Source organism: Hypanus sabinus, chromosome 7, assembly GCF_030144855.1.
Source record: "Hypanus sabinus isolate sHypSab1 chromosome 7, sHypSab1.hap1, whole genome shotgun sequence".
In the NCBI taxonomy this organism is placed as follows: Eukaryota; Metazoa; Chordata; class Chondrichthyes; order Myliobatiformes; family Dasyatidae; genus Hypanus; species Hypanus sabinus.
In genome coordinates this window covers 143,954,595-143,979,297 of record NC_082712.1, presented here as the reverse complement: position 1 = coordinate 143,979,297, position 24,703 = coordinate 143,954,595, and the positions used below count along the sequence as shown (strand labels likewise).

The window sequence follows — 24,703 nt, the reverse complement described above, 5'->3', positions numbered from 1 at the left end:
TATTTTCAGCATTTTGCTTCAGAAGCAGGGCATCATGTGGTAAATATCTCATCTACTGACGAGTCTTATTCTCAAGCACTTCCACTGAAATAGCCAATCTATTCCTTGGCTGCAACCTCTACCAAAAATGATGAATGCTGCAGATGCACTGTGTGGCACTTACAAGTTCCTTATGTGACTTCAAGATTAATCACTGCTTTTTCAGTTACCACGCCAAATTGCTGAAACTACAGTGGATTCTGGTTAATCAGGGCAGTTGCTTATTTGGGACAGACCTTAAAGAACAAAAACCAATCTAGAAAATAGCCAGGATTCCTTTCATTTATTTGGGACAGAAGACTGTTGTCAAACATTTTCTAACTAGCCTCAGTTGCGTGCATGTATGTGGCCATTAAACATTACACCATGCTTAGAACAAACAGCTTTTAATAGCATCAGTTGCATGTGTGTGTGTTCAAAGAGCAGTTATTTTTGTCACTGATAGTTAACGAGAAATAAGCAGCATGACAATTTGCTCACTGCAGCTTCAAGCATTCTAGGCTTAGAGATGCCAGAAATGGCTGGGAGTAAAATGATTCAATTTCACTACTTTAACAAGTTAGGAACTACGTAGAATTTGAAGGTATTAACAATCATCTTGAATGTTACAATGAAAATGAAGACTTGGAGGGTGCAATCATTGACAGCATTGTTTGAAGCCAGTCCATTATCTGCAATAGGTGCCTGTGCTAATTTTGTTCATTTACAGCAAGTCAGAAGAACATGGCAGCATACACTGAATGGATTACTCCAACTATTAGGAACGCATGCAGTTTTATAGTACTCTAGTAGTATTGGTAGCGCTCCAATTTGTTCTGTATTTTTAAATACATAATTTGTTTTGTCTTTTTTTAATACCATTAACTATTTCCATGAAATTTCAGCTAATTAGGCCAAAATGTACTGATCCTAATGTGCCCCAATTAACTGGAATCCACTGTATATACGATACAACATAATAAACATATTGCCAGAAAGACTACACCAATCCAAGGGAACAATTCACCACCACCCTCAGCCTAAGATGGGAAGTAGATACTGATTTTGCCAGTATTACCCAGATTCTATAAAGAACAGCAGGAGGCAGCATAGAAGAATAATGTCGACACACCAAAGCAAACTCCCTAGTTTAATGGCACCAAGCAACTACAATCACAATACAAATAAGTGATCTGATCATCACCTTGCTGCACTCTGTCCCATGATCCTTTACTCCCACACAGTTCAAAAATCCAACAGATTGTTGAGCACTTTCTTCTTCTTTTGCCCACTACGCCACTAGTGTTTAGAGCCAGCAATGAGCCTCCATCTCTGCTAGTGTTCATGGCTTCCTTCATCCAGTCAGCAGCTTCCTCTCAGTTTATTGCCATTCATGCAAGTCCCGAGTTGAGACTCAGGAACATCATTGCACGCAGATGTAGAAGTTGTTCATCCTGAGCTGAACTCCCAAACCTGGAGGATTGTTGGACCATTCTTAGTCTGGCCTCTAGCCTTTGACTTGAGTGACCCTAGCAAGAGCAAAGCACAAAGTCCCGACTCCAGCCACTGGTCATTAAGGCACACAGGCCTCCAAACCGCAAGGTTGTGGTCCTCTTGCAGTATTGTTAAGCATTCTTGTTATCAATCCATACATTGTTTGCTAGTTCAGCTGCAGTTACCAAAGTTAACTGAATTCTCTAATCATACATTGGTGATTTAACAATCAAGCCCAGGATTTGAATTATTACTCACCATTCTAGCAAGTAATCTAAAAACAGAATCAAGTATATAAACACATGTAATTTTACAGCCAGACTAAGATTGGTGACATAAGATCTATACCTGTGCTTATGCCCAGACAAGTCTCCCCTGACTACACATTTCATTCCATCAACATATTCCATTCCTTTCTCCATAATTATTACAACTTTCATGTTATTTTGGTCTTACAATTTTACGAAAATACATGCAATTTGGATTAAGTAAATATGCATACACGATACATATTTCAATTTCTTTTAAATTGACCTTTTTCAGTTTCAAACTCCATTTCATCTCCCAAAGTTTAGTAATTTCACATGTAAAGTGAAATTAAAGTGCTATTTGGACTGAAGAGACCTTCCGCTTTCTCACTGCTCGAAACAGACACTAAGAATAATCAACAAAAATGTAGGAAATCTTGCGTGTCATCCTAAAAGTGAGCTTCATCACATAACAGAACATCCAGAGCAGGTGTCCCTTACTGAGTCAAAGTAAATTTATTAGCAAAGTACATATATGTTGCCATATACTATCTTGAGATTCATTTTCTTGCAAGTTTTTGCAGAAAAATATAGACATGCTGTAGAATTTATGACAAACAACCAATGTGGAATATAATAAAATATATAAAAAACTAAATAATACTACGAATGAGCAGTGGTGTCCTTGAAAGTGAGCCCGTAGGTTGTGTAATCAGTTTGGAGTTGTGGTGAGTGAAGTTTCCATGCCAGTTCCAAAGTTTGATGGTTGTAGGGTAATAACCATTCCTGAATTTGTTGGTGTGGAGAACAGGCCTGGATGGTAAAGGTCCATAATGATGGTTGCTGCTCTCTTGTTGCAACACTCCATGTAAATGTGCCCAATGCTGGGGTGTATTTATCTGTGATGGACTGGGCTGTATCCTCTGCTTTCTAAAGCTTTTTCTGTTCCTGGACTTGGGCGTCTCCATAGCAGGCTGTGTTCAACCAATCAGAACACTCTCCACTGTGTATGTATAGAAGTGTGTCAAAGTTTTAGGTGACATGCCGCATTTATGCAAACCTCTAAGAAAGATGGAGCAAAGAGTCAGCAGATGATCCCCTGGACCACTAGACATTGTATTACACCATTATGTCATACAAAATTAGTATCTGTTCATTATTATACAAATGACATAACCTCAAATAACTTTTTTGTTGTAGGACACAATTTTTCAGCTGTCCTGCTAAAAAATATTGCAAGTCAATGTGTTGACAGAGATGTGACTACAGGACAAGGAACATTACCAGATATGCCCCATGGCTCAAGGACCTTTACTCCAAATGGAAGTTGCCTTTCATAAACAGATGGGAGGAACTTACACATAACAATGAACTAGGAATGGTCTGTGCGTACTCAAGACTGACAGTTTCCTTTAAGTAAACATTTTGTTAATTGGGTATGGAGAGAGTAACCATATTCAAAGTTGCTGGATTAGTTAACTGAGGAAATATATAGTGTTAATAAAGCCATTTCATTTTCTATTCTAATACCTGAACAAGTGCATAGAAAATTTTGAAGATTTGTTTTTGAATGAGGACAGAGTGGTCTGAAGGATCTGGGAGAAGTTGGACAAATCGATCTTTCATCATTGGCAAGAAGTGCTGCATAGCTGCCACCAATGGACTGCGCTCATCTGATTTCTTGTACCTGTTAACACACATAATATAATTCAGCATTAAAGGAAAAGCAACACCATAAAAATATCATTATTCACATATGTGCAATGTGCATTCTCTCATTTAGGGTCAATTTGCCATTTTGAACAGTTTCCCCACATAGACTGTGTCCTGGCTGAGCCTGAGGTTGCAGCAATCTTTACAGCTGCATCCTTTAAATGTCAATGGCATGAATAATAACCACCTACCAAAATGTCATTAGACTATAACACATTGGAGCAGACTAATGCTAGGCCATTTAGCCCATTCTGCTTGGAAATGTTACTTTGGGAAATGAGGGTTGGAGGAAGTTGAGTACATGGTTGGGAAATATGTTAAGTAGATCTTTTACACACAGATCTAAACTAAATACTATCAGCTGTAATAACCATAGCAAGACCATTCCAAACAAATATATATACTAGAGCTTACTCATAGTTCTTCACTAACTGATGAAGACAGAGAAGGATCCCAAGCCAATAGGCACTGTTGTCAGATTGAAGGTAGAAGCCAATTTTATCAACAACAGCTGGCCACCTGCCAGGATAGTCATGCTTGATTATTTGGTGAATGCACGTTGTAAGTTGTACCCTAAAACAAAAATAGACCAGCATTAATTCAAAATATTTGAGAAAACACAAGCTATTTTCAAGAATAAATTGCATCTAAATTCTATGGCTAAACAAAATATGGAATTCAAAATTAGCTTTTAATATTGATAAATCACATTTAAATTCTAAATCCCAATACATTCAAAATAACAAATGTCACAAAAATAGTTACGGCATTTGCCCACTACCCCAAGTACAAATTACACTCAGCTTGGATGCAGTTTTTAAAATCCTTTTTCGTCATTTTATTTTTTCATACTTTTCTCATATCTCTTACAAAAAGTTTATGCCAGTTTCTTGTGCCCATCTCAAGTAGCCATTCTGCTAAATACTTTCGAGGGGGGGTGGGGGGGAATAGGGCCTTGGCTGGCTGAAAGAGCAATGGACTATGGGTATTAAGCTACTTCTATCAACTTGTCATTCCAACCAACATGCAATGGAATGAAAATTTCTTGCAATGTAATATGCTTATGGATTTGGATACGGGCAGTAATAGAATAACAAGCCAGTGAAGATAAACAGAAATCAGGACTTCTGGCCATGACTTCTACAGTAATGCGGGTATGACAATATCAGGAAAAAATGTGGTCAAATCAGGCCCTGACCTCCTTGGAAAGGTAAAAAAGGACTCAAGGAGAGGTGGCTTTGAAGTAATATTTAAGATTGCCACTAGTAAATTCAACTCCATCAGCTTAAAAGTTGCCCACTGTTTCTCTTGTACTTTGATAGAAGACATTTTGGTCCAAGCTGAAAAGTATTTCAAACAGTAAGAGCCTAAATCTATCAAGCACTTAGACAGCATCATAGCAACAATTTACTCTTCCTATTTTTTTTTAGCCACACATATATGAGGGGTAATTGATAAGTTTGTGGCCTAAGGTAGGAGTCAATTTTAGAAAACCTAGCATTTTATTTTTCAACATAGTCTCCTCCTACATTTACACACTTAGTCCAGTGGTCGTGGAACATACAGGTCTTGGACCTCCAGAAAGTGTCGTCAGCAAGGGTGATTGATACGTTCGTGGCCTAAGGTAAAAGGAGATGAGTTATACAGCTCTCGTTACATTCACATGCAGTACAACTCTTTCTAACTTAGGCCACGAACTTATACAACTCCTTCTACCTTAGGCCACAAACTTATCAATCACCCCAATGAGTTATTAACTTCAAACTTTCTGCATAATCACTCAAAGAGTTGAACTGCATTTGCATGTAATGACAGCTGTATAACTCATCTCCTTCTACCTTAGGCCATGAACTCCTCAATCACCCCTGCTGGGGACACTTTCTGAAGGAACAAGATCCGTATGCACCACGCCTGACTAAGTGTGTAAATGTAGGAGGGGACTGTTGAAAAATAAATGTGCTAGGTTTTCTAAAATTGACTTCTACCTTAGGCCACAAACTTATGAATCACCCCACGTAGTATGGTTACTACAAATAAAGTTTTTTTTTAAATTACCAACCTTATCAACTCCGGTGACTGAATTATAGCTTCTATAATATTGTCACGGATGAACTGTTGATCTTCCTCTGGTATTGTAAATGATGGTACATCACTTGAACCAGCTTCACGCTCAGCCCAGAATTGTGTAATTGTATTTTTCAAGTAAATTACACCTGAGAGATTTAATAGATTTGAAATTATATCACATCACCAAACAATGGTTAATGATTTCTAGTTCTAGAAGTAGAAAAAATGATGTAGAAAAGACTACCTATGGTACTAAATATTTGCATTTGCATGTGAATTGATCAAAACCCCACAAACGAACAATGAATATAAAAATTATGTAAAAAAGATGACAGAAAGTAAAACTGAATTAAATAATACATTGGTTGGGCTTCACAACCAGTTTCTTCATGCAAACTCATGCAGAATTGAAACACCAGAAAATGTTTATGTCTCTGGAGTGGGCCTTGAACCCAAATTCAAGATGTAAAACTACAGTTGTAATCTGGTAATTTCAGAAGCTAATCAACATACAGACCCAAAAATCATAATGATTTAAACTATTTGAGTGAATCAGAAATTTCCACATCTTTTATATGTTGCATTTAGTTCTCAGTAACAAATTAAATATCGCTCATTGTTAATCTGCTTATCCAGACCTTTTATCGCAATGGCATATTTTTTTTAAGAACTGGGAAGGCCATATCATCAATCCAAAATACAAATGTGCATTTAACGCAAAGACTGAAGACTAAATCTTCTCACTGTCCTCTATACTTCTGGTGTATTAGAAGTTACACCAAGAAATCTGCTCACCAATTTAACCCAGAATAGTTTCAAAGCTTTATTTCAAAAGAAACAGCTCTATGATGATAGGCAGTTTCAAATAATTTAAATTTCTTAAACTAATTTTAATAAAGTAATAATTAAATATACAAATTTCAATTGGATGTATTTAAAAAGTAGCAAAACTGATGAATTAACAGTTTTTGGTTATTTTGAATGTTTATGACTATCCAGACATTTGAAGTCTTTTAACAACTGGCAAGTCTTAGGACACAATTTAACCAGCTGTCAAAGCTTTGCTCAATAGGAACTACCATTTTCAGTAGGAAGGTCCTGTTGTGTGCATCATGGGTCTAAAAGAATTTGCAATGCAATTTACTGTATTTAAATACCATTTCAGAAAGGAGCCCTCTATTGGAAATCTGAAACCAGTGCAAACAGGTTCAGCAACTGTATTCTAACTTTAGGAGGCTGATAGAAGAATCATTAATGAGCATCGTAGGGTATGAACGAGGAAATACCAGTCAGAACAATTAATTCAATGTCAAATCACATACAGAAAAAGGAAAGACGGTGGTAAAAAAAACAGATGAGAAAGCCAGGATTTTATTCTAATGCTGCAACAGTCATAAAATACTGAAGGAAGGTGACAGCATTTTTGTTATTTTCAAAAGAGTGAATATCACATTAAAAGGTGACTTAACCTGAATTGATATGTCCCAGCTTTCTTGAAAGCTCATCTAGAAATCACACAAGTTCAGCCGTGTACTGTGCTCTATGTGTTTCTACCCTAATTCTCTTCACAAAGACACACTGCAAAGGAAACTCTGGGTAGAAAGGCAGCAGCTTGTGTAGTTTCTGTCAGCTGCTGCTCAATTTTTAAATCACAATTTTCATCTCCCCCTGGCTTAAATAAAATTTAGCTACTTGTACTAAAGGTCGGTACTCTGAAAAGCAAACATTAAAACCCACATTGTATTTATAAGGCAAAACAATATGATTTAAACAGGAAAATACCCCTTGTCTTTGCTAACATCAATAAAATCAGACTTTGGTAGGATACTTGGTAGTGTGGAGGAGCAGATGGATCTGGGGGTACACGTCCACAGATCCCTGAAAGTTGCCTCACAGGTAGATAGGGCAGTTAAGAAAGCTTATGGGGTGTTAGCTTTCATAAGTCGAGGGAGAGAATTTAAGAGTCATGAGGTAATGATGCAGCTCTATAAAACTCTGGTTAGGCCACACTTGGGAGTACTATGTCCAGTTCTGGATGCCTCAGTATAGGAAGGACATAGAAGCATTGGAAAGGGTACAGAGGAGTTTTACCAGGATGCTGCCTGGTTTAAGACAGTATGCATTATGATCAGAGATTAAGGGAGCTAGGGCTTTACTCTTTGGAGAGGAGGATGAGGAGACATGATAGAGGTACACAAGATATCAAGAGGAATAGACAGCGTGGACAGCCAGCGCCTCTGCCTCAGGGCACCACTGCTCAGTACAAGAGGACATGGCTTTAAGGCAAGGGGTGGGAAGTTCAAGGGGGATATTAGAGGAAGCTTTTTTACTCAAGAGAGTAGTTGGTGCATGGAATGCACTGCCCCAGTCAGTGGCGGAGGCAGATATACTAGTGAAATTAAGAGATTACTAGACAGGTATATGGAGGAATTTAAGGTGGTGGGTTATATGGGAGGCAGGGTTTAAGGGTCGGCACAACATTGTGGGCCGAAGGGCCTGTACTGTGCTGTACTATGCTATGTTCTATAAAAATGAAAAGGCACTGTACCAATGTTGTCGAGTACAGAAGTGTTTTTTAAATAGCCCACAACGTCGATACTGATCTTTATGCAGAGCTGTACTAATCTCAAAATTGAGATTGCTTATGTAAAAGCTAATTTTGAAATACATGCTCCAAGTACTATGAAACAGCCAGATGCCTCTGCAAGCAAAAAAAAACTTTAAATCGAAGAGCAAAGAATTTTAATAATTTTCAGTAGTTAACTCATCATTTCTTCTTTAGGGTGTGAAGACTGCTGGCAAGGCCAGCAGATACTGTCCTTGAAGGTGATGGTAAGCCACCATTTTGAAGCACTAGCCTTCCTACTGCAAATACACCAATGAATGCTGTTGGGAAGGGAGTTCCAAAAGTTGGATCCATTAAAAAAAACCAACACTCTTCAAGTCAAAATGTGTGACTGGAAAGGAAACGCTCAGGTGGTGGTGTTCTTATATACTGCCAACTTTGTCCTTCTTAGTGTTTTCAAAGTCCCTGGTTAAGTCCAAGAAAATGAATCTCAGGGTTATATATGGCGACATATATGTACTTTGATAATAAGTTTACTTTGAACTTTGAAGTACTGTTGCAGAAGCACAAATAAGTCTGTAAATGGTACATACTGTCATTCAACTCTGAATGACGACAATCATGATTACTTGGCCTTCAAGACCTTAAAACTGATTATGCTGAATGAATCAGAGGTAAATCACATAAGACATAGGGGCAGAATTTAGCCATTTGGTCATTCAAATCTGCTCCGTCATTCAATCATGACATAATTTTTTAGTCCTCTTCAGCCCCACTGCTCGGCTTTCTCTCTCTAACCTTTGATACTGTGTCCAATCGAGAACCTATCAAGCCTTAAATACACCCAATGACCAGGCCTCCACAGCTGCCTGTGTTAACAAATTCACCACCTTCTAGCTGAAGAAATTTCTCCGCAGCTGTTTACAATGGATGCCCCGCTATCCTGAGGTTGTGCCCGCTTGTCCTAGACTCCACCCAGGGATCCATTCTTTCCATATCTACTGTGTCTAGGCACTTCAACGTTTGAAAGGTTTCAATAAGATCCCCCCACACCCATCCTTCTAAATTCCAGCAAGTACAAACCTTGAGCCAACAAATATTCCTCGCAGGATAATCCTTTCATTCCCGGAATCATCCTTGTGAACCTCCTCTGAACTCTCTCCAAAGCCAGCACATCTTTTCTTAAATGAGCCCAAAACTGTTCATAATACTCAAGGTGAGGTCTCACCAGTGCCTTATAAAGCCTCAGCATCATAGTACTGCTCTTGTATTCTAGACCTCTTGTAATGAATGCTAACATTGCAGTTGCCTTCCTCACCACTGACTCAACCTGCAAGTGAACCACATATGCTATGAATTGTTTTTGATTTGTAGCAGCAATACAGCATAAGACTTAAAAATTAACATAGGTTCAAGTGTTAAAATCAAGAATTTCAGTTGTAAAAGAACAAGAGAATGAAAACAAAAGCAAAGACAAACTATGACATCAACTTTTATACTTGACAAATTCTGATAAGGATATTGACCCAAAATGTTTAACACTTTATTCATAAAGATCTTGTCTGACCCAATCTTTCCAAATATGCTGCCTGACTTGCTGAGTTCCAGCATTTTGTTTCTTTTAGTTTTGTTTTTGAAGATTTCCTACACCTACAATATTTCTTCTCACCTCCCCCATATGTTGCTACTCAAGTTCACTTCTATTAACATATTATTTATTAACACATAATATAACTAAACGAGGATCTGGTTTTCTCAGGTATCACAGGACTGCATCCTCATTCAACGTTCACAATGTAACCCTGGCAGGGTTAAATCCTTTGCAACTGAGAACACTGAGAAAGCTCACCGACTACCATCTATTTGTACACAGGTTAGTGAATGTTTCACAGCTTGACTTACACATATGCAAACAACCAGTGTTTATTTGCACATTAGCATGCTATGGTACTGACAGAAAAGAAGTGGCCAAACCAATAATGGAGGAGTTGGAAAGAGCTTTTATTATAGGCGCAGATAACAAGAGCAACAAACACAAGCAGGCGCATGAACATTGGATACAAGATTACAAACGCAGGAAAACCCACAGACATTCTCAATTTGAAAAAAGCTTCTAAAGTAAGAAAAGCATGGGAACATTGATACTTCGTCAAATTGGTTTGTTTTTAAAGTGTGAGTCAAACACAAGTTGCTCTATGAATGAAGTTGCTTTCTGCAGTAAAATTTAACCTATATCAAGATACATCTCATCAGTACTTATTGGTGCTACTTCCTGCACATATGCTGAGCTCGTTCCCTGCATTGGCACTACTTCCTGCAAGCATGCTGAGCTTGTTGACTCCATTAACTTTGTCTCCAACTTTTACCTGCCCTCAAATTTACCTGGTCCATTTCCAAATCCTCCCTCCCATTTCTTGATCTTTTTGTCTCTATCTCTGGACATGGCTTATCTACTGATATCTACTATAAGCCTACAGACTCTCACAGCTACCTGGATTATTCCTCTTCCCACCCTGTCCCTTGCAAAAATGCCACTCCCTTCTTGCAATTCCTCCATCTCCGTCACACCTGCTCTCAGGATGAGGCTTTTCATTCCAGGACAAAGGCGATGTCTTCGTTTTTTAAAGAAAGGGGCTTCCTTTCCTCCACCATCAACTCTGCTCTCAAACCCATCTCTCCCATTCATGCACATCTGCTCTCACCCCATCCTCCCGCCACCCCACTAGGGCGAGTGTTCCCCTTGTCCTCACCTACTACCCCACTAGCCTCAGGGTCCAACATATAATTCTCTGTAACTTCCACCACCTCCAACGGATCCCACCACCAAACGCATCCCCCCCCCCCACTTCTGCTTTCAGCTACGCGACTCCCTTGTCCATTCAACACCCCCCCCCCATCCTTTCCCACCCGGCACTTATCCTTGTAAGCAGAACAAGTGCTACACCTGCCCCTACACTTCTTCCCTCACCACCATTCAGGGCCCCAGACAGTCCTTCCAGGTGAGGCGACACTCCACCTGAGTGTCAGCTGGTCTGATATACTGCGTCCGGCGCTCCCGGTGCGGCCTTCTATATATTGGTGAAATCCGACACAGACTGGGAGACTGTTTCACTGAGCACCTACGCTCTGTCTGCCAGAGAAAGCAGGATCTCCCAGTGGCCACACATTTTAATTCCACATTCCATTCCGATATGTCTATCCATGGCCTCCTCTACTGTCAAGATGAATCCAAACTCAGGTTGGAGGAACAACACCTTATATTCCATCTGGGTAGCCTCCAACCTGATGGCATGAACATTGATTTCTCTAACTTCCGTTAATGCCCCTCCTCCCCTTCTTACCCCATCCCCTATTATCTATCCTCTCTTCCCCCCCCCTTTCTTTTCTCTCTTTCTCTCTCTGCCCCTCTCACAATCACTCCTTGCCTGCTCTCCATCTCCCTCTGGTGCTCCCCTCCCCCTTTCTTTCTCCCTAGGGCTCCAGCTCTGTATCCCTTTTGCCAATCACCTTTCCAGCTCTTAGCTTCATCCCTCCCCCTCTTGTCTTCTCCTATCATTTCTGATCTCCCCCTCCCACTTTCAAATCTCTTCCTATCTCTTCTTTCAGTTAGTCCTGACGAAAGGTCTCGGCCCGAAACATTGACTATACTTCTTCCTATAGATGCTGCCTGGCCCGCTGCGATCCACCAGCGTTTTGTATGTGTTGCCCGAATTTCCCGCATCTGCAGATTTCCTCGTATTTGAGTATTCAGTCTGTCTTTCACATATGCAGTATATTAATACCATTTTATCTTGTGCACAAGAGGTATAACAAACCCACGTGCATGTGCCATTCCATCAGCTGAAACTGAATTTTTTTTTCTCTTTAAAAACTCAGAAAACATTTTGGGAACTTTCTCCATTTTAGCTCATCTCCAAGAATGCTCTGGTCAATTTTATCAAAGGTCTTTTGCAGTGTGCCACAGTTTAGATAATCACAATTTCATTCTTGTCTCTTGTACTTTTAGACCTAATTTTGAAACAGAGGATATTGGAGTTACAAAGCACACTTGCATTATGTATAGGCACATCTGTTTGTAGTTTCAAGACTATTATTCTGAATGGAAAGTTCAGTTTGGGTAATGATCATAAGAATCACCTTGTGATCCCTTTGAAAAGTGGATAGTTAACAAGCATCATACCAGGGAGGTTTGATAGTTTAACTACTGTCCTAAAAATGAAAATGCCCACCGACAAAATTTACACGTAAAAATTGGCCATTCAAACAAAGTTCTTTGGATGCCACAATAGTTGACAATTAAGAGAAAGTAAAATGTTTATAACCCTTTTATTTTAAAGCAGATAAACATTCAGATATGGAAGTGAAGCTCCAAAGTAAAACTGCAAATGCTGAAAGTAGAAAAAGTGACACCAGCAAAATTCTCCTTCCACAGTAAGTTTATCAATTCTTGCACGAGATCAAAAAAGCACTAGATATATTGGATGCAATAAGCTTTTTTTACTTCTATAATGAAACACCTTCATAACAAATGCTAACATACCATTTTCTTTCCCAATTACTTATTGCATCTACAAATTGGCCAACAGTAACTTATTTAAAATACTTAGATGTGCTTATACACACCAACATGTCAATATTTAACAAGAACTGTTTTTGTGCCAAAATTATAAACTTATTTTCCACCTGTCACACTGTAAACCACTTATTAATATAGATTATGAATTGCTGTTGTTCTTTTCACGCTTTGTGGCTCACCGGGCAGCATTTTTACTGTTTTCGTAGCATTTGACTTTTTTTTTAGTGATACAGAGTTGCTAGCTCAATGCTCAGCCCAGTACAGATGGAAACGGTATAAGGGACCAGCCGGATTCGAATTCGGGACCGTTCTCCTCAAAGTCCAGTACTGATACCACTATACCAGCCAGCTATAGTTTATGACTAGCTGGGGCTTAAACACCGATTTTTGTTGTCCCACCTGATCACAACCTGCCAACTTAAGAACAAATGGTTTATTTCCCATCTTCAGTATCAGCCCAATAACCAATTCTCAATCTATGTTAGTGCCTTTAAATTGGGGAACAGGACAGCCACAGGCATGACCACTTGGACTCTTACAAAACTGTTTCCTGAACCCACCCATTCCACATGCTAGCAATTGCACCTCGGGTCACAGCTGATCTCATGCAACTTCTTAGTACACATCTGCTAAGATCACAACCTCCATTTCAGGAACACATCCTGTTCCTACAGTACTATCTACAGCATCTACAGTACTGTGCACAGTACAGTACACAGTATCTACAGTACTGTGCAGAAGTCACAATATGTGAAAAAAATCCATAAAGCAAAAATAACAATGTGAAGTTTCTAATACTAGAGAGAGCAGTAAACAGTTAAAAAAAACTGTATCAAATTAATATTTAGAGTGAAACCCCCTCCTTTGCCTTTAAAACTGCATCAATTCTCTTAGGTACACTACCATGCCATGCAGTTGTATAAGAAAATTGTCTGGTAGGTTGTTCCAAGCATTTTGGAGAACCCACTAAAGTTCTTCTGCAAACTTTAGCTGTCTCACTTGCTTCTGTCTCTCCAGGTAATCTCAGACAGCCTCAATGATGCCGAGATCAGGGCTCTGTGGAGGCCACACCAACTGATGCAGAACACCTTGTTCTTCTTTCACCAAAGGTAGTTCTTCATGACCTTGGCCATGTGTTAGGGGTCTTTGTCCAGCTGAACAATGAAATTGGGACCAATGAAATGCCTCCCTGATGGTATTATGTAACAGTGAAGGACCTGCTTGTACTTCTCAGGGTTGAGAATTCCATTAATTCTAGCCAGATCACCAAGTCCATTTGCAGAAATGCAACCCCAAACTTGTAGGGAACGTCTGCCATGCTTCACTGTTGGCTACAGACACTCATTCATGCAGTGCTCTCCAGCTCTTCCACAAATGGTCTACTGTTGAGCCAAAAATTTCAAATTTTGACTCATCAGACCAAAGCACTTGCTGTCATTGTTCAACATCCCAGTCCTACTGTGCTTGTGTATAGGCGAGTCTCTTGGCTTTGTTTTAATTTTGGAGGAATGGCATTTTGGCAGCAGCTCTTTCACAAAGACTACTTCTGACATGAGCTCTCAGGACTGGGGGGGGGGGGGGGGTACTTGGTTTTTAATAGTTTGTGAGTACAGAGCTGACAGCAGTGCAGGATGACTTCTGATTTTGATGTGTCTCTCTGCTGCACTCAAGTTTCTGTAGCCAACCACTGCATTTCTGATCCCCAAAGTTGCCCGTTTCTTTGTGCTTCTTCAGAAGAGCTTAGACAGCACATCTTGAAATTCCTGTCTGCCGCAAAATTTCTGCTTCAGATACAACTTGCTGATGCAGGGTGAGCACCTTGTGTCTTGTTGCTAAGCTCACACTTACCACTGTGTAAGAAAAGACACACACCAGTCTTCATCAAGGGATCGGCAATGGAAAGAGTGAGCAATTTCAAGGTCCTGGGTGTCAACATCTGAGAATCTATCCTGGGCCCAGCATATCAATGCAGTTACAAAGTCATCAACAGCAGCTATATTTCATTAGGAGTTGGAGGAGATTTGGTATGTCACTTGCAAATTTCTACAGATGTACCATGGAGAACATTCTAACCAGCTGCATTACCCTCTGGAATTTGGGTGGGGCACTGCACAGGATCAAAATAAGCTGCAAAAAGTTGTGAACTCAGTTCCATTACAAGCTACTAGCCTCCCAATCATTCAGAGCATTTTCAAGGAGCGATGCCTCAAAAAAGGGCCCACATCACCCAAGACATGCTCTCTTCTCATTGCTACCATCAGAGAGGAGGTACAAGAGCACACACGCAACAATTCATGAATAGCTTCTTCCCCTCTGCCTTCATATTTCTGAATGGGTCTTGAAACCATGAACACTACCTCACTATTCCTCCCCTGCCCATTTTAGACTATTGAACTTTTTAATATATATTTATTGTAATTTACAGTTTTAATTATTAAATATTGCAATGTACTGCTTCCACATAACAAATTTCCAACATATGCTGGTGATATTAAACCTGATTTTTATCTTCACTATTAAGTTCAGTTGTCCTTCGCACAGATTAATTCCTTCTAGTCCAATTTCTGATCCCATTAGCCAGTTTAATTCATTCAACTCATTATGCCATTTATCATTGGCATCCTGTCTGTTATCTTTGTTTAATCATGCACTGGGCTATATACAGTACTTACAAAGTAGTCATGTTTTTCATTTGGAAAATGGTCACTACTTCCTGATGTGGAGTAGCATTTAGGATACAACCAACAACTCTGAGGTTATCCAGTAGCTATACAGAATGGTCCCTTCTCCGCCTGCAGCAACCCCACCCCCCAAATGAACTATCCAATTTATGAAAGCTTCTGCAGCTGCCATAGAGACTTCATTGGCCACCTCAGAGCCCACAAACCCCTCACACTCTGAGACTGTCAAAGACTACAATATGAAAATCTAATGACTGATGATGTATTTCCCCATTTTTGAAAATTCCATTTAAAATGTCATCTGTTAGGAGATTTCTAAACTGCTCCATTAAACCTAGTTCTTAGTGAGAATCAGTGGTCATTTTACAATGGGGAAAAACCAATAAAGTTAGGTTACATGAGCCTGTTCTGATTTGCTGCCTGTGTGCAGTTTCTGTATACACAATATTACATTAATTGCAAAAACGCAGGGGACACAGCACAGTCTAAGGAGCAGGTGCATTGCTGGCATCACAGTTCAAGCACCAGCTCTAATATGGGAGTTTAATGATGCCTCTGCACCACTATATGAAACTGGAATGACTGTCAAAATGCAGTTCCTAAACAAGGTTTACAGTAACTTTAGTTCTTCACCGATGATTCTAAAATCTCCCCCCCAAAAAAAGTAAATTACCCAAATGACACATTTCACTGTATGTTTTAACATACAGGTGATAAATAAAGTTGAATCTTGAATAAAATCAGTAATCCACAAAATACTTCTCACAAATTCTGTCCAAGCTGTACTCTTTTGTCACCAACAGGCAAATGCACTGAAAGACAAAGATCTGGTCATTTTCAACACCCAAACACAGATACATTAAAAACATTTTACTTGGCAGTTTTCAACATGGTTCAGTTCAATAGCAAATAGGAAGAATTTAGTACTGAACACTATAGTTAGTTAGAGATACAACACGGAGTAGGCCCTTCCAGCACAATGAGCCACACAATAACCGGTATGTCTGGATTGTGGGAGGAAACTGGAGCAGCTGGAGAAATCCCACATGTTCAAGGCGAAATTGGTCACTATGTATACAAAGTATTTGGGCTTGGTAATCAGGTGTACAAATTAAAGCGTGCAACTATTTTTTTTGCCGTCGATGTAGATAATACAGGTAACAAAAGTAGATATGTCTTAATGAGCTTGAAAAATACATTTCCACACTGACAAAAGTAAACTTTAATAAGAAGAATAGCAGCAAGCAACACAATGGCATTTATTTCTACTGTGATGGAATTGGATGAAGCATGGCAGTAAGTGATCAGTTTCAAAGATCAACATGGTCATTTGCACAGCTGCTGAATTCAAATCCTAGTTTAAGCAGTCAACTCAAGACTGGAAACTAAACTTGGCTGATTATCAACACTACAATAGACCATGCCTGTAATTAAAAATGGGCATCAAATTAAGTATTCTCCCCAACTCATTTTAACCTTTAAAGTTCCATAACATTAGGAGAGATTTTCATATTTTTACTTCTGCTTCAGTTTTTTCTTAAGGGGGTATTAAAATGGATTACTGTTGACTGTTCAAAAACTTCAATCAATAAGGAGTACTATCTTTTGGCCTCTCCAAGCCTAACAAAATTTAAAATTAAACAAAAATTTAATTAATTGCTCGTACCTCAACAGATTTCCTTATATTAAAAATTTCAGTGCCACCAATTTTTAAAGCATCACATTTAATTTTTTTAATCCAGTCTCAGATTTGAGAGAACAACAATCTTACAGAAATTAAAATGAAATCAAAGCACAAGAGGAAGGTTTATTTTGTGAACTTAATGAGTCAACAGTGGATCAGGAACGAGGGTGAATAAAGCAGACGTGCCTCTGAGTGATTTTGCAGAACTGCCCATGTAGCAACTTTACGACAAACAACTGTCAGTCATCCGAAAATGATTTAAACAGCAAACAACAATGGAGAGTATTATAAACCATTTGATAAAACTCTTGATATGCATGGTGATCTGGCTTTGGGAGTCCCAGTGACAAGAACAAAAATGGGAATACAATAATGGCTAACACAAAAATTTTAAACAATACAATTCCCTCTTTCTGGTAATATTGTTTTTGTGAAGTTTAACAAATTCATAAAGTCATTTGCTGAAGTGGCAAGTTTTGAAATATGCTTATCATGATTTCAGAATACCTATGGAGGTCACTTGCAACATTAGCTACCACAATAAAAAGTAGATTTAAATCTTCTTTCTTTGAGGCAGCAATGGATTACATTACTCACGCTGGTGCTCTATTGAAATATGTACAGGAGTTAAGTGAGCCTATTCTCCAATTAGCTCCAAAATAGGTTTAGTACGAAAAGTGATCCCATCAGACATGATGTCTGACTGGTTTTCTTTTACCAAGCTATTGAGTGCCCAGTTGGATAAGACAGACGATTATAAAATTTCTACTAGGCAACACGGCCTCCAGAATAAATTCATTAAGCTAAACAATTCCAGCAAAATTTTTGTCTTTTATGTAATCAGTCATAACATTACACGTTTGCCCCAGTTTTGCCCATGCTTTTATCCTCCCCTCCCCCCCCACCCACTGGAACACACCACTAACACAAGGAACATAGTTTTTGAAGGACTTGTACAGCAATGTGAAAGCCAAACACATTACTAATTGCCAGCAATTTGATAGTTGAGAAAAATTCTTCCAAATCTTTAGTTTATCTTTAAGATAAATTAATTCCAAACTTTTCCCAACTTAATAATTCTTATTTTGGAAAGTATTCACCTCTTCTAAGAATATATTTACAAAAAAATCCCTTAAAATTAACAATTGAGTAGCAAAGATTTGAGAATCAAATTATACATATGAAATAAAAATGAGAATACAAACAGGGAAAAGTGGAGACAAATAGATACTTAAAGTTTCTAAACAATCTATTTGTAAAATGTGGTCGTTTAAAAAGTAAAATCTACACTTGGCACACGTACTTGTTTATCCCAACCTACACTTACATTTGGTCCAGTAGGGCTGTGTTAACTACCAGGGTGCAATTTAGACACATTCCCCTTTTATTTCTCTGGAAAACTGCAACTTACCTTTTTTGATTCTTTTAGCCATTAATTTACAGTAACCAATTAACCTACCAATATATATTTGGGATATGGGAGAAAACCAGAACATCTGGTCAGAGTGAGAACATGCAACCAGCTTTTTAACAGTATCCAAAACTGAACCCAAGTCCCTGCAGCTATGTGGTTGTAGCATTTACTGTTGCATCTCTAACTTTTAATTGGACTATTGGGCAAAGCAGTTGCCCTACCCAAGAACGGAAAGAACTGAAGAGAGTTGTGCACACAACTAAGCACATCATGAAAACTAGCCATGGATTTGCCTCAGTAAAACAGCCAACATAATCAAAGACCCAATCCAGCCTAGGCATTCTCTCTTCTGCCCCCCCCCCCAAATCAAAAGGATACAAAGGCCTGAAAGTGCATACCACCAGCTTCAATCCCACACTGATCTAAGACAATTGAGCAGTCCCAACAATAAGATGGACTCTTAGCCTCACAACCTACTTCACTACAGCCTTGCATCTTACTGTTTAACTGCACTTCCTCTAAAATTTTAACACTTTATTCAGTTATTGTCTTCCCTTGTACTACCTCAATGCACTGATGTGGTATTTGTATAGATGGCACGCTAAACAAAGTTTTCACTGTACCCAAGTAAATACAACAATTGAACTATTTAATTTAAACATTTCACTCTTACATGTGGAAAATTTCAAATATACAAACTATTTTATGATTCCTAATTATTTTGCTTTTGACCATCACCTGATGCAACATGAAGAACAAATAGAAAATACATAATGAGTAAAATGGAATATCCAATTTAGACTTTGACTCCTGAACTAGTCTTGACCACATACCTGCTTGTCTCACAGGCAAATCCAGTTGATCAGACATTGTGATTTGAAGCAACGTCGATACAAATGTAATGGCTTTGTTTGCCTATAATAACAAAAAAAACAATGTATTAATAATATACCAACTTAGAGAAGTGCAGACCAAAGGTTTAAAAAACAGTACAGGACTCAATGGTGAGAAACACTAGATATAAACCAAGTTCCAACCATTCCTCCAGGAAACCTGATCGTGCTGCAAACCTTCTGTTTTAACCCATCCTGCCAATATGTTGCAATCTTAAAGAACATTAACCTTAATTTTATTAAATAAGCAGCCTCTACAATACCAATGTAATACTTTTCTCTACTTCCTAATCTGTAATCATTTTGCCTCAAGATAGGCAACTTTGTCAGCTTTTTATTATACTAGTTTCTTCTCCAGATCAAGATCAATAATCCTTAACTCACTTCAGAATCAACTGTCACTGACACAAGAGCAAAAGACATAGGAGCATAATTAGGTCATTTGGCCCATCAAGTCTATTTCACCATTCAATCATAGCTGATCCTCCCACTGCCCCTCAACCCCATTCCCTTGCTTTCTTCCTGTAACTTTTGATACTGCGTCCAATCAAGAATCCATTAAGCTCTGCCTTAAATACACCCAACGACCTGACCTCCACAGCACTGTTTTGAATGGACGCCCTCTATCCTGAGGCTGAGCACTCTTGTCCTGAACTCACCCACTGTAGGAAACATCCTCTCCACATCTACAATGTCTAGGCCTTTCAACATTCAAAAGGTTTCAATGAGATCCCTCCTCATCCTTCTAAATTTCAGCGAGTACAAACCCAGAGCTACCAAATGTTCCTCGTATGATAACCCTTTCATTCCCAGAATCATCTTTGTGAAGCTCCTCTAAGCCCTCTCCAATGCCAGCACATGTTTTCTTAGACGAGGAGCCCAGACAGTTCACAATACTCAAGCTGAGCCCTCATCAGTGCCTTATTAAGCATCAGCATCACATCCCTGCTCTCGTATTCTAGACCTCTTGAAGTAAATGTTAACACTGACTCAAACTGCAAGTTAACCACATATGCCATGAATTGTTTTTGATTTGTAACAGCAGTACAGCACAATACATAAAAAAATACAAATTACAAAATACAGTGCAAAAGACTGTCACCCCAACATTAACTAAAACAAATCTTAAAGTGGACTATGAAAGTACTGAAAAAATGTAACAATTCACCTGCCACTCAAGTTTTGATTCTTCTTACTGGATTGATCTGCTCTTGCATAAAAATATTAAAAACCAAATTATTCTGCCTTATGAAATTACTGATTAAGGTTACAACTACTAGATGTGTTAAACAGTAGCAATTAATTAAGAGGTTGACAGTGGAGGATTAAGAAATTATCTGAATTATTATTCAAATTATTAATTTTCAAACCCATCAGATGGGCACAATTTCTAACAGGAATGGAAGGAATAAGGTTTACATTGCAATCATAATCTTGTTTGAGGGATGCTAACTTAGTACAAACTCACTCTAAGCAGTCAGTTTGAAAGGAAAAACAGAATATAGAAACAGATCATTACTTAGCATTTCAAATGCACATGGAACATAAGTGTAAACAGGAACAGACACTTTGGCCCCCAATATTGCGTTGAACTAATTACATTAGGAACCAAACTAATCCCTTCTGCCTACATAATGCCCATATCCTTCCATTTACTGCATGTGTAGATTCTTTTTCCCCCCAAAAAATAGTAAACAGACATACATTAAAACAATGATTAAGGCATTGTAAAGACAAGTAACCAAAATTAGCCACCTGTGGTTCACAAAATAAACAATAGATAAAGCAGAAAACCCAAAAGGCAATTCCAAACATCCATCCAATGCAGTTAGACAATTTAAAGATGAGCACACAACTAAAATCTAATGCAACCAAAAGCTAAGTTGCACTAATCTCATTTAAACATTTATTGTAAAAACGTACTTCTCATAATCAGCTTGATCCAACACACCTAATTCTGTTAAATAAAAAGAGGGAAACCTGGGAAAATGTTACTGAAATAGCCAGCTCCTTTGATCTAACAAGGCTGCAGCAATCACTTACCCAAAATATTTAATGTTAATTTTAGTGTTAATATAATGATTAAAAATCAGAATATAACCTTCTTTTAAGTATGATATGAACTGGTGGTTTGAAATCAGTAGGTTACTTAGCACCTTCTTTAACAGAATGCATGTAGAATAAATGGAATTCTCCAAAACACAAGCAATTTGTTGAGGCAAAACACTGATCAAAGATTAACATGAATTTGAGAACTAGGAATTAGTAACAAAATGCAAGTACTAGAACCGAATGTGCAATAATTTCTTATCAGGTCATCAAATATTAATTACTTCTCCACAGGTGTGCTGCCAACCCAAGTCAGTCCAATATATCCTGTTTTTATCCCTCACTTGTATGTTTATATACAGATCAAGGTTATGCTTCCCATCCTTAATGGCCAATTCAAATTCGACCACCAGGGATATCATTATGGTCAAAGATCACCAGCATTCATTCGTGCAGTAGTTAATTTGATGAGCTTTCTTTTTTAAAAAAAATGGTGTCAACCTGTTCCAAATTTTAAAAATTGCAGTTGGAAGAAAAATTAGTATTGTCCTCAAGGACAACTTAGACCCCATAACATTGCAACAAATTTTAATAAACATTGTTTATTGGAAGCCAGTGGAATAACAAAAGATAACGAATCAGAGGCTCTGAAATACCTTATTGACATCAAGATGCACTTAGCAAAAAAAAACTTAGCCTGCTCTAACGGACTATCAAAACTGACAAGAGAAGGTGCAGCGACAATTTTACTAATTCAGATCTGCTTAGAACCGGACACTTCCTTCTTTTACCCCAACTACTAACACCATCAACCAACATTACCGTTGAACAATGAAAGCTTTATGGGCAGGAGGAGTTGAGGTGTATTCTTTACTCATTAATGCGTTGATAGAACTAGAAAAAAGTTACACGAGCGATAAACAAGAGATGCAAGAAACGTACACGTGGTTAAAACATTTTAAAATCCATGAGTTTGCCTCATATAGACGAGCGAGAAAGTGATTATGTATGTGTGCCAGAGCTCAGGGACAAATGCTGTGCTTGCTCTAAAACTCATGATTCACTGGATACGTTAATAAGAAATGCGAAACTGTTGGCCTGGAGTGAGAACAAACCCCAAAGGACAAATTTTACTTTCATTCCATTTATTACAACGACCATATATCTGCAGATTAAAGGCCAGTAAATTGACTACTAGAACATTTAAAGCGACACTGGTGGGATAGGTCTGCCGCAACTGCCGGGCCCAGGCCGAACACGGCGCTGGCGCTGTCGCCGAGGCCTGGTCGGCTGCTCCCAAGCCTTGATTTCATCCTTAGCGCATACCGTCACCTGCCAGGAACCGGGGCCCGGGCAGCAATTCTTTCGTTACCTCGTTAAGTTGGCGCTCGGCCGCCTCCCTGAGCGCAGGGTCCATGGTCCCCCTCAGGGCCTCGATAATGTTGTTCGGATCCATGGGAAGTTTCTCCGCCGCGCTCTCGAGGAAAACTGAGGTTCAATTAAAATATATTAAAAACGTCGCGTGCCTCTCCTTTTTGAAAAGAAATTTACAGGAGCTGGAACCTTGCTGACTGCTGTTAAATTGGCCTCTCGGCTAGCGGCCCACCGATGCGCACATGGAAGCTGCGCTTCAACAGCCGCCGGCGCCAAAGGGAAGAGCGTCGCGCGCCCAGGCCGGATACATGGGCGCGAGGCGGCCCGACACCAGCCAGCCAGCCAGCCCACCCCCTCACTCACTCACCGCCTTCCGCTTCCGCCAGCGACAACGCGGCGCAGGGACGCTAGGGAAATGTAGTTTTTATCCCTCGCCGCGCCCCTGCTGGCTGAAGGAAAGCGCCGGCAGAAAATTTTCATGCAGGGCGTGCTTTGGGCAGAGGCGGCGTTTGGTTCCTCTGTTGGAGTCCTGCTGCAGATACTGGGTCACGACGATGGAGGCAGAGCCCTACCTTTCCGTGTCAGGGGTTTTCGAGGGAGACCTGGACCCGGCGCTTCCAATGAGCCCTCGTGTTTGTTGGTGACGGAGGTTGCAGCTTTAGGGTGGGCAGTTGTGGTATTCACTGCATATTATGTTTGGTAGTAATGGTGGTGGAAGAACGAGTGCGACGTTTAAGGTATTGAATGGGGTAATAAAGAAGTTGTCTGCTTGTACACAATGGTGTTGAGATTCCTTAATGTTTTGGAGCTTCACAGGTTTGGGCAACTGGAGAATGTTGTACAGTATTGTGCTTCAGGTTTGAAGGTGTCCAAAAGACTTCGGGAAGTCAGGAATCATTTGCTCCTGGATAACTAGTCTGTGACTTGCATTTTAGGCCCAATATTTTATCGTAGTGACCCTGAGATGTTTATGGTGTGATTCTAAGTAATGGTAAAGCTGTTGATTGTCAGTGGTGGAAATAGTCATTAGGGTTGTGATGTGCATGTTATGTGTAATTTGCCAGCCTAGGTTTTATTTTTCTGAGGGGTTTGCTCTCCTTTAGGTGTGACTTCCAGCTCTGAATCCTGCAATCAAACAAAAGGCAGCTCAACTTCTAGCCTGAAAGTTTACTTAAGAATATGAAATATTTTATGAAATCTTTATTTGTCTCTTTGGTCGCATGTACATTTACTGGATACCTAGGGTTCTGAAAGAGATTATGGAGGCGTTGTTTATTTAATTTAATTTAGAAATACAGTACAGAACAGGCCCTTCTGGCAGGCTGAGCTGTACCGCCCAGCCTAATCACAAGACAATTTACAATAATCAATTAACCTTTTAATTACTAACATAGATCTTTGGTCTATGGGAGGGAACCGGAGCACACAGAGGAAATCCACTTAATAGTGATCTTTCAATAATCACTGAATTCTGGAATAATTCTGGATGACTGGAAAATCACAAATATCAATCAGAATCTGATTTATTTTCACTGGCATGTGTCATGAAATTTGTTAACTTAGCAGCAGCAGTTTAATGCAATAAGTAATATTGAAGAAAGTAAATAGATGGATAAATTACAGTATATGTATACTGAATAGATTAAAAATCATGCAAAAACAGAAATAATGTATAGTTTTAAAAAAATAAGTGTTCATGGGTTCAATGTACACTCTGTAAGAAGGGAGGGAAGCAAAAGGCTGGAAATTATAAGTTAGTTATACTGACTTTAGTGGTTGACAAGATGTTGGAGTTGATTCAGGAATGGTTTCTTCCCCTCTGCCATCCAATTTCTGAGTGGACATTGAGCCCATGAACACTGCCTCATTACTTATTGTTATTTATATTTTCGCACCACTGAAACTGATCTAACTATATATATTCAC

At 39.1% G+C, this 24,703-nt stretch overlaps 1 protein-coding gene and 1 long non-coding RNA gene across 2 annotated transcripts in view; one reads left to right on the top strand and one right to left on the bottom strand.

The window, feature by feature from the left end:
* ipo7 (importin 7) overlaps positions 1–23,080 on the bottom strand; it is a 53,254-nt gene extending 30,174 nt beyond the window's left edge. The window contains exons 1-5 of the mRNA XM_059975869.1: positions 22,776–23,080; positions 19,295–19,376; positions 5,533–5,686; positions 3,888–4,046; positions 3,291–3,447 (exon numbers count right to left, since the gene is read on the bottom strand). Coding sequence (XP_059831852.1) covers positions 3,291–3,447; positions 3,888–4,046; positions 5,533–5,686; positions 19,295–19,376; positions 22,776–22,859 — 636 coding nt within the window. The 5' untranslated portion in view covers positions 22,860–23,080. The remainder of the gene's footprint in view (positions 1–3,290; positions 3,448–3,887; positions 4,047–5,532; positions 5,687–19,294; positions 19,377–22,775) is intronic.
* LOC132397288 (uncharacterized) overlaps positions 1–24,703 on the top strand; it is a 29,628-nt gene that overhangs the window by 1,630 nt on the left and 3,295 nt on the right. Inside the window, exons 2-4 of the long non-coding RNA XR_009513328.1 lie at positions 9,866–9,979; positions 12,444–12,537; positions 13,700–13,791. This is a non-coding gene — a long non-coding RNA (uncharacterized LOC132397288). The remainder of the gene's footprint in view (positions 1–9,865; positions 9,980–12,443; positions 12,538–13,699; positions 13,792–24,703) is intronic.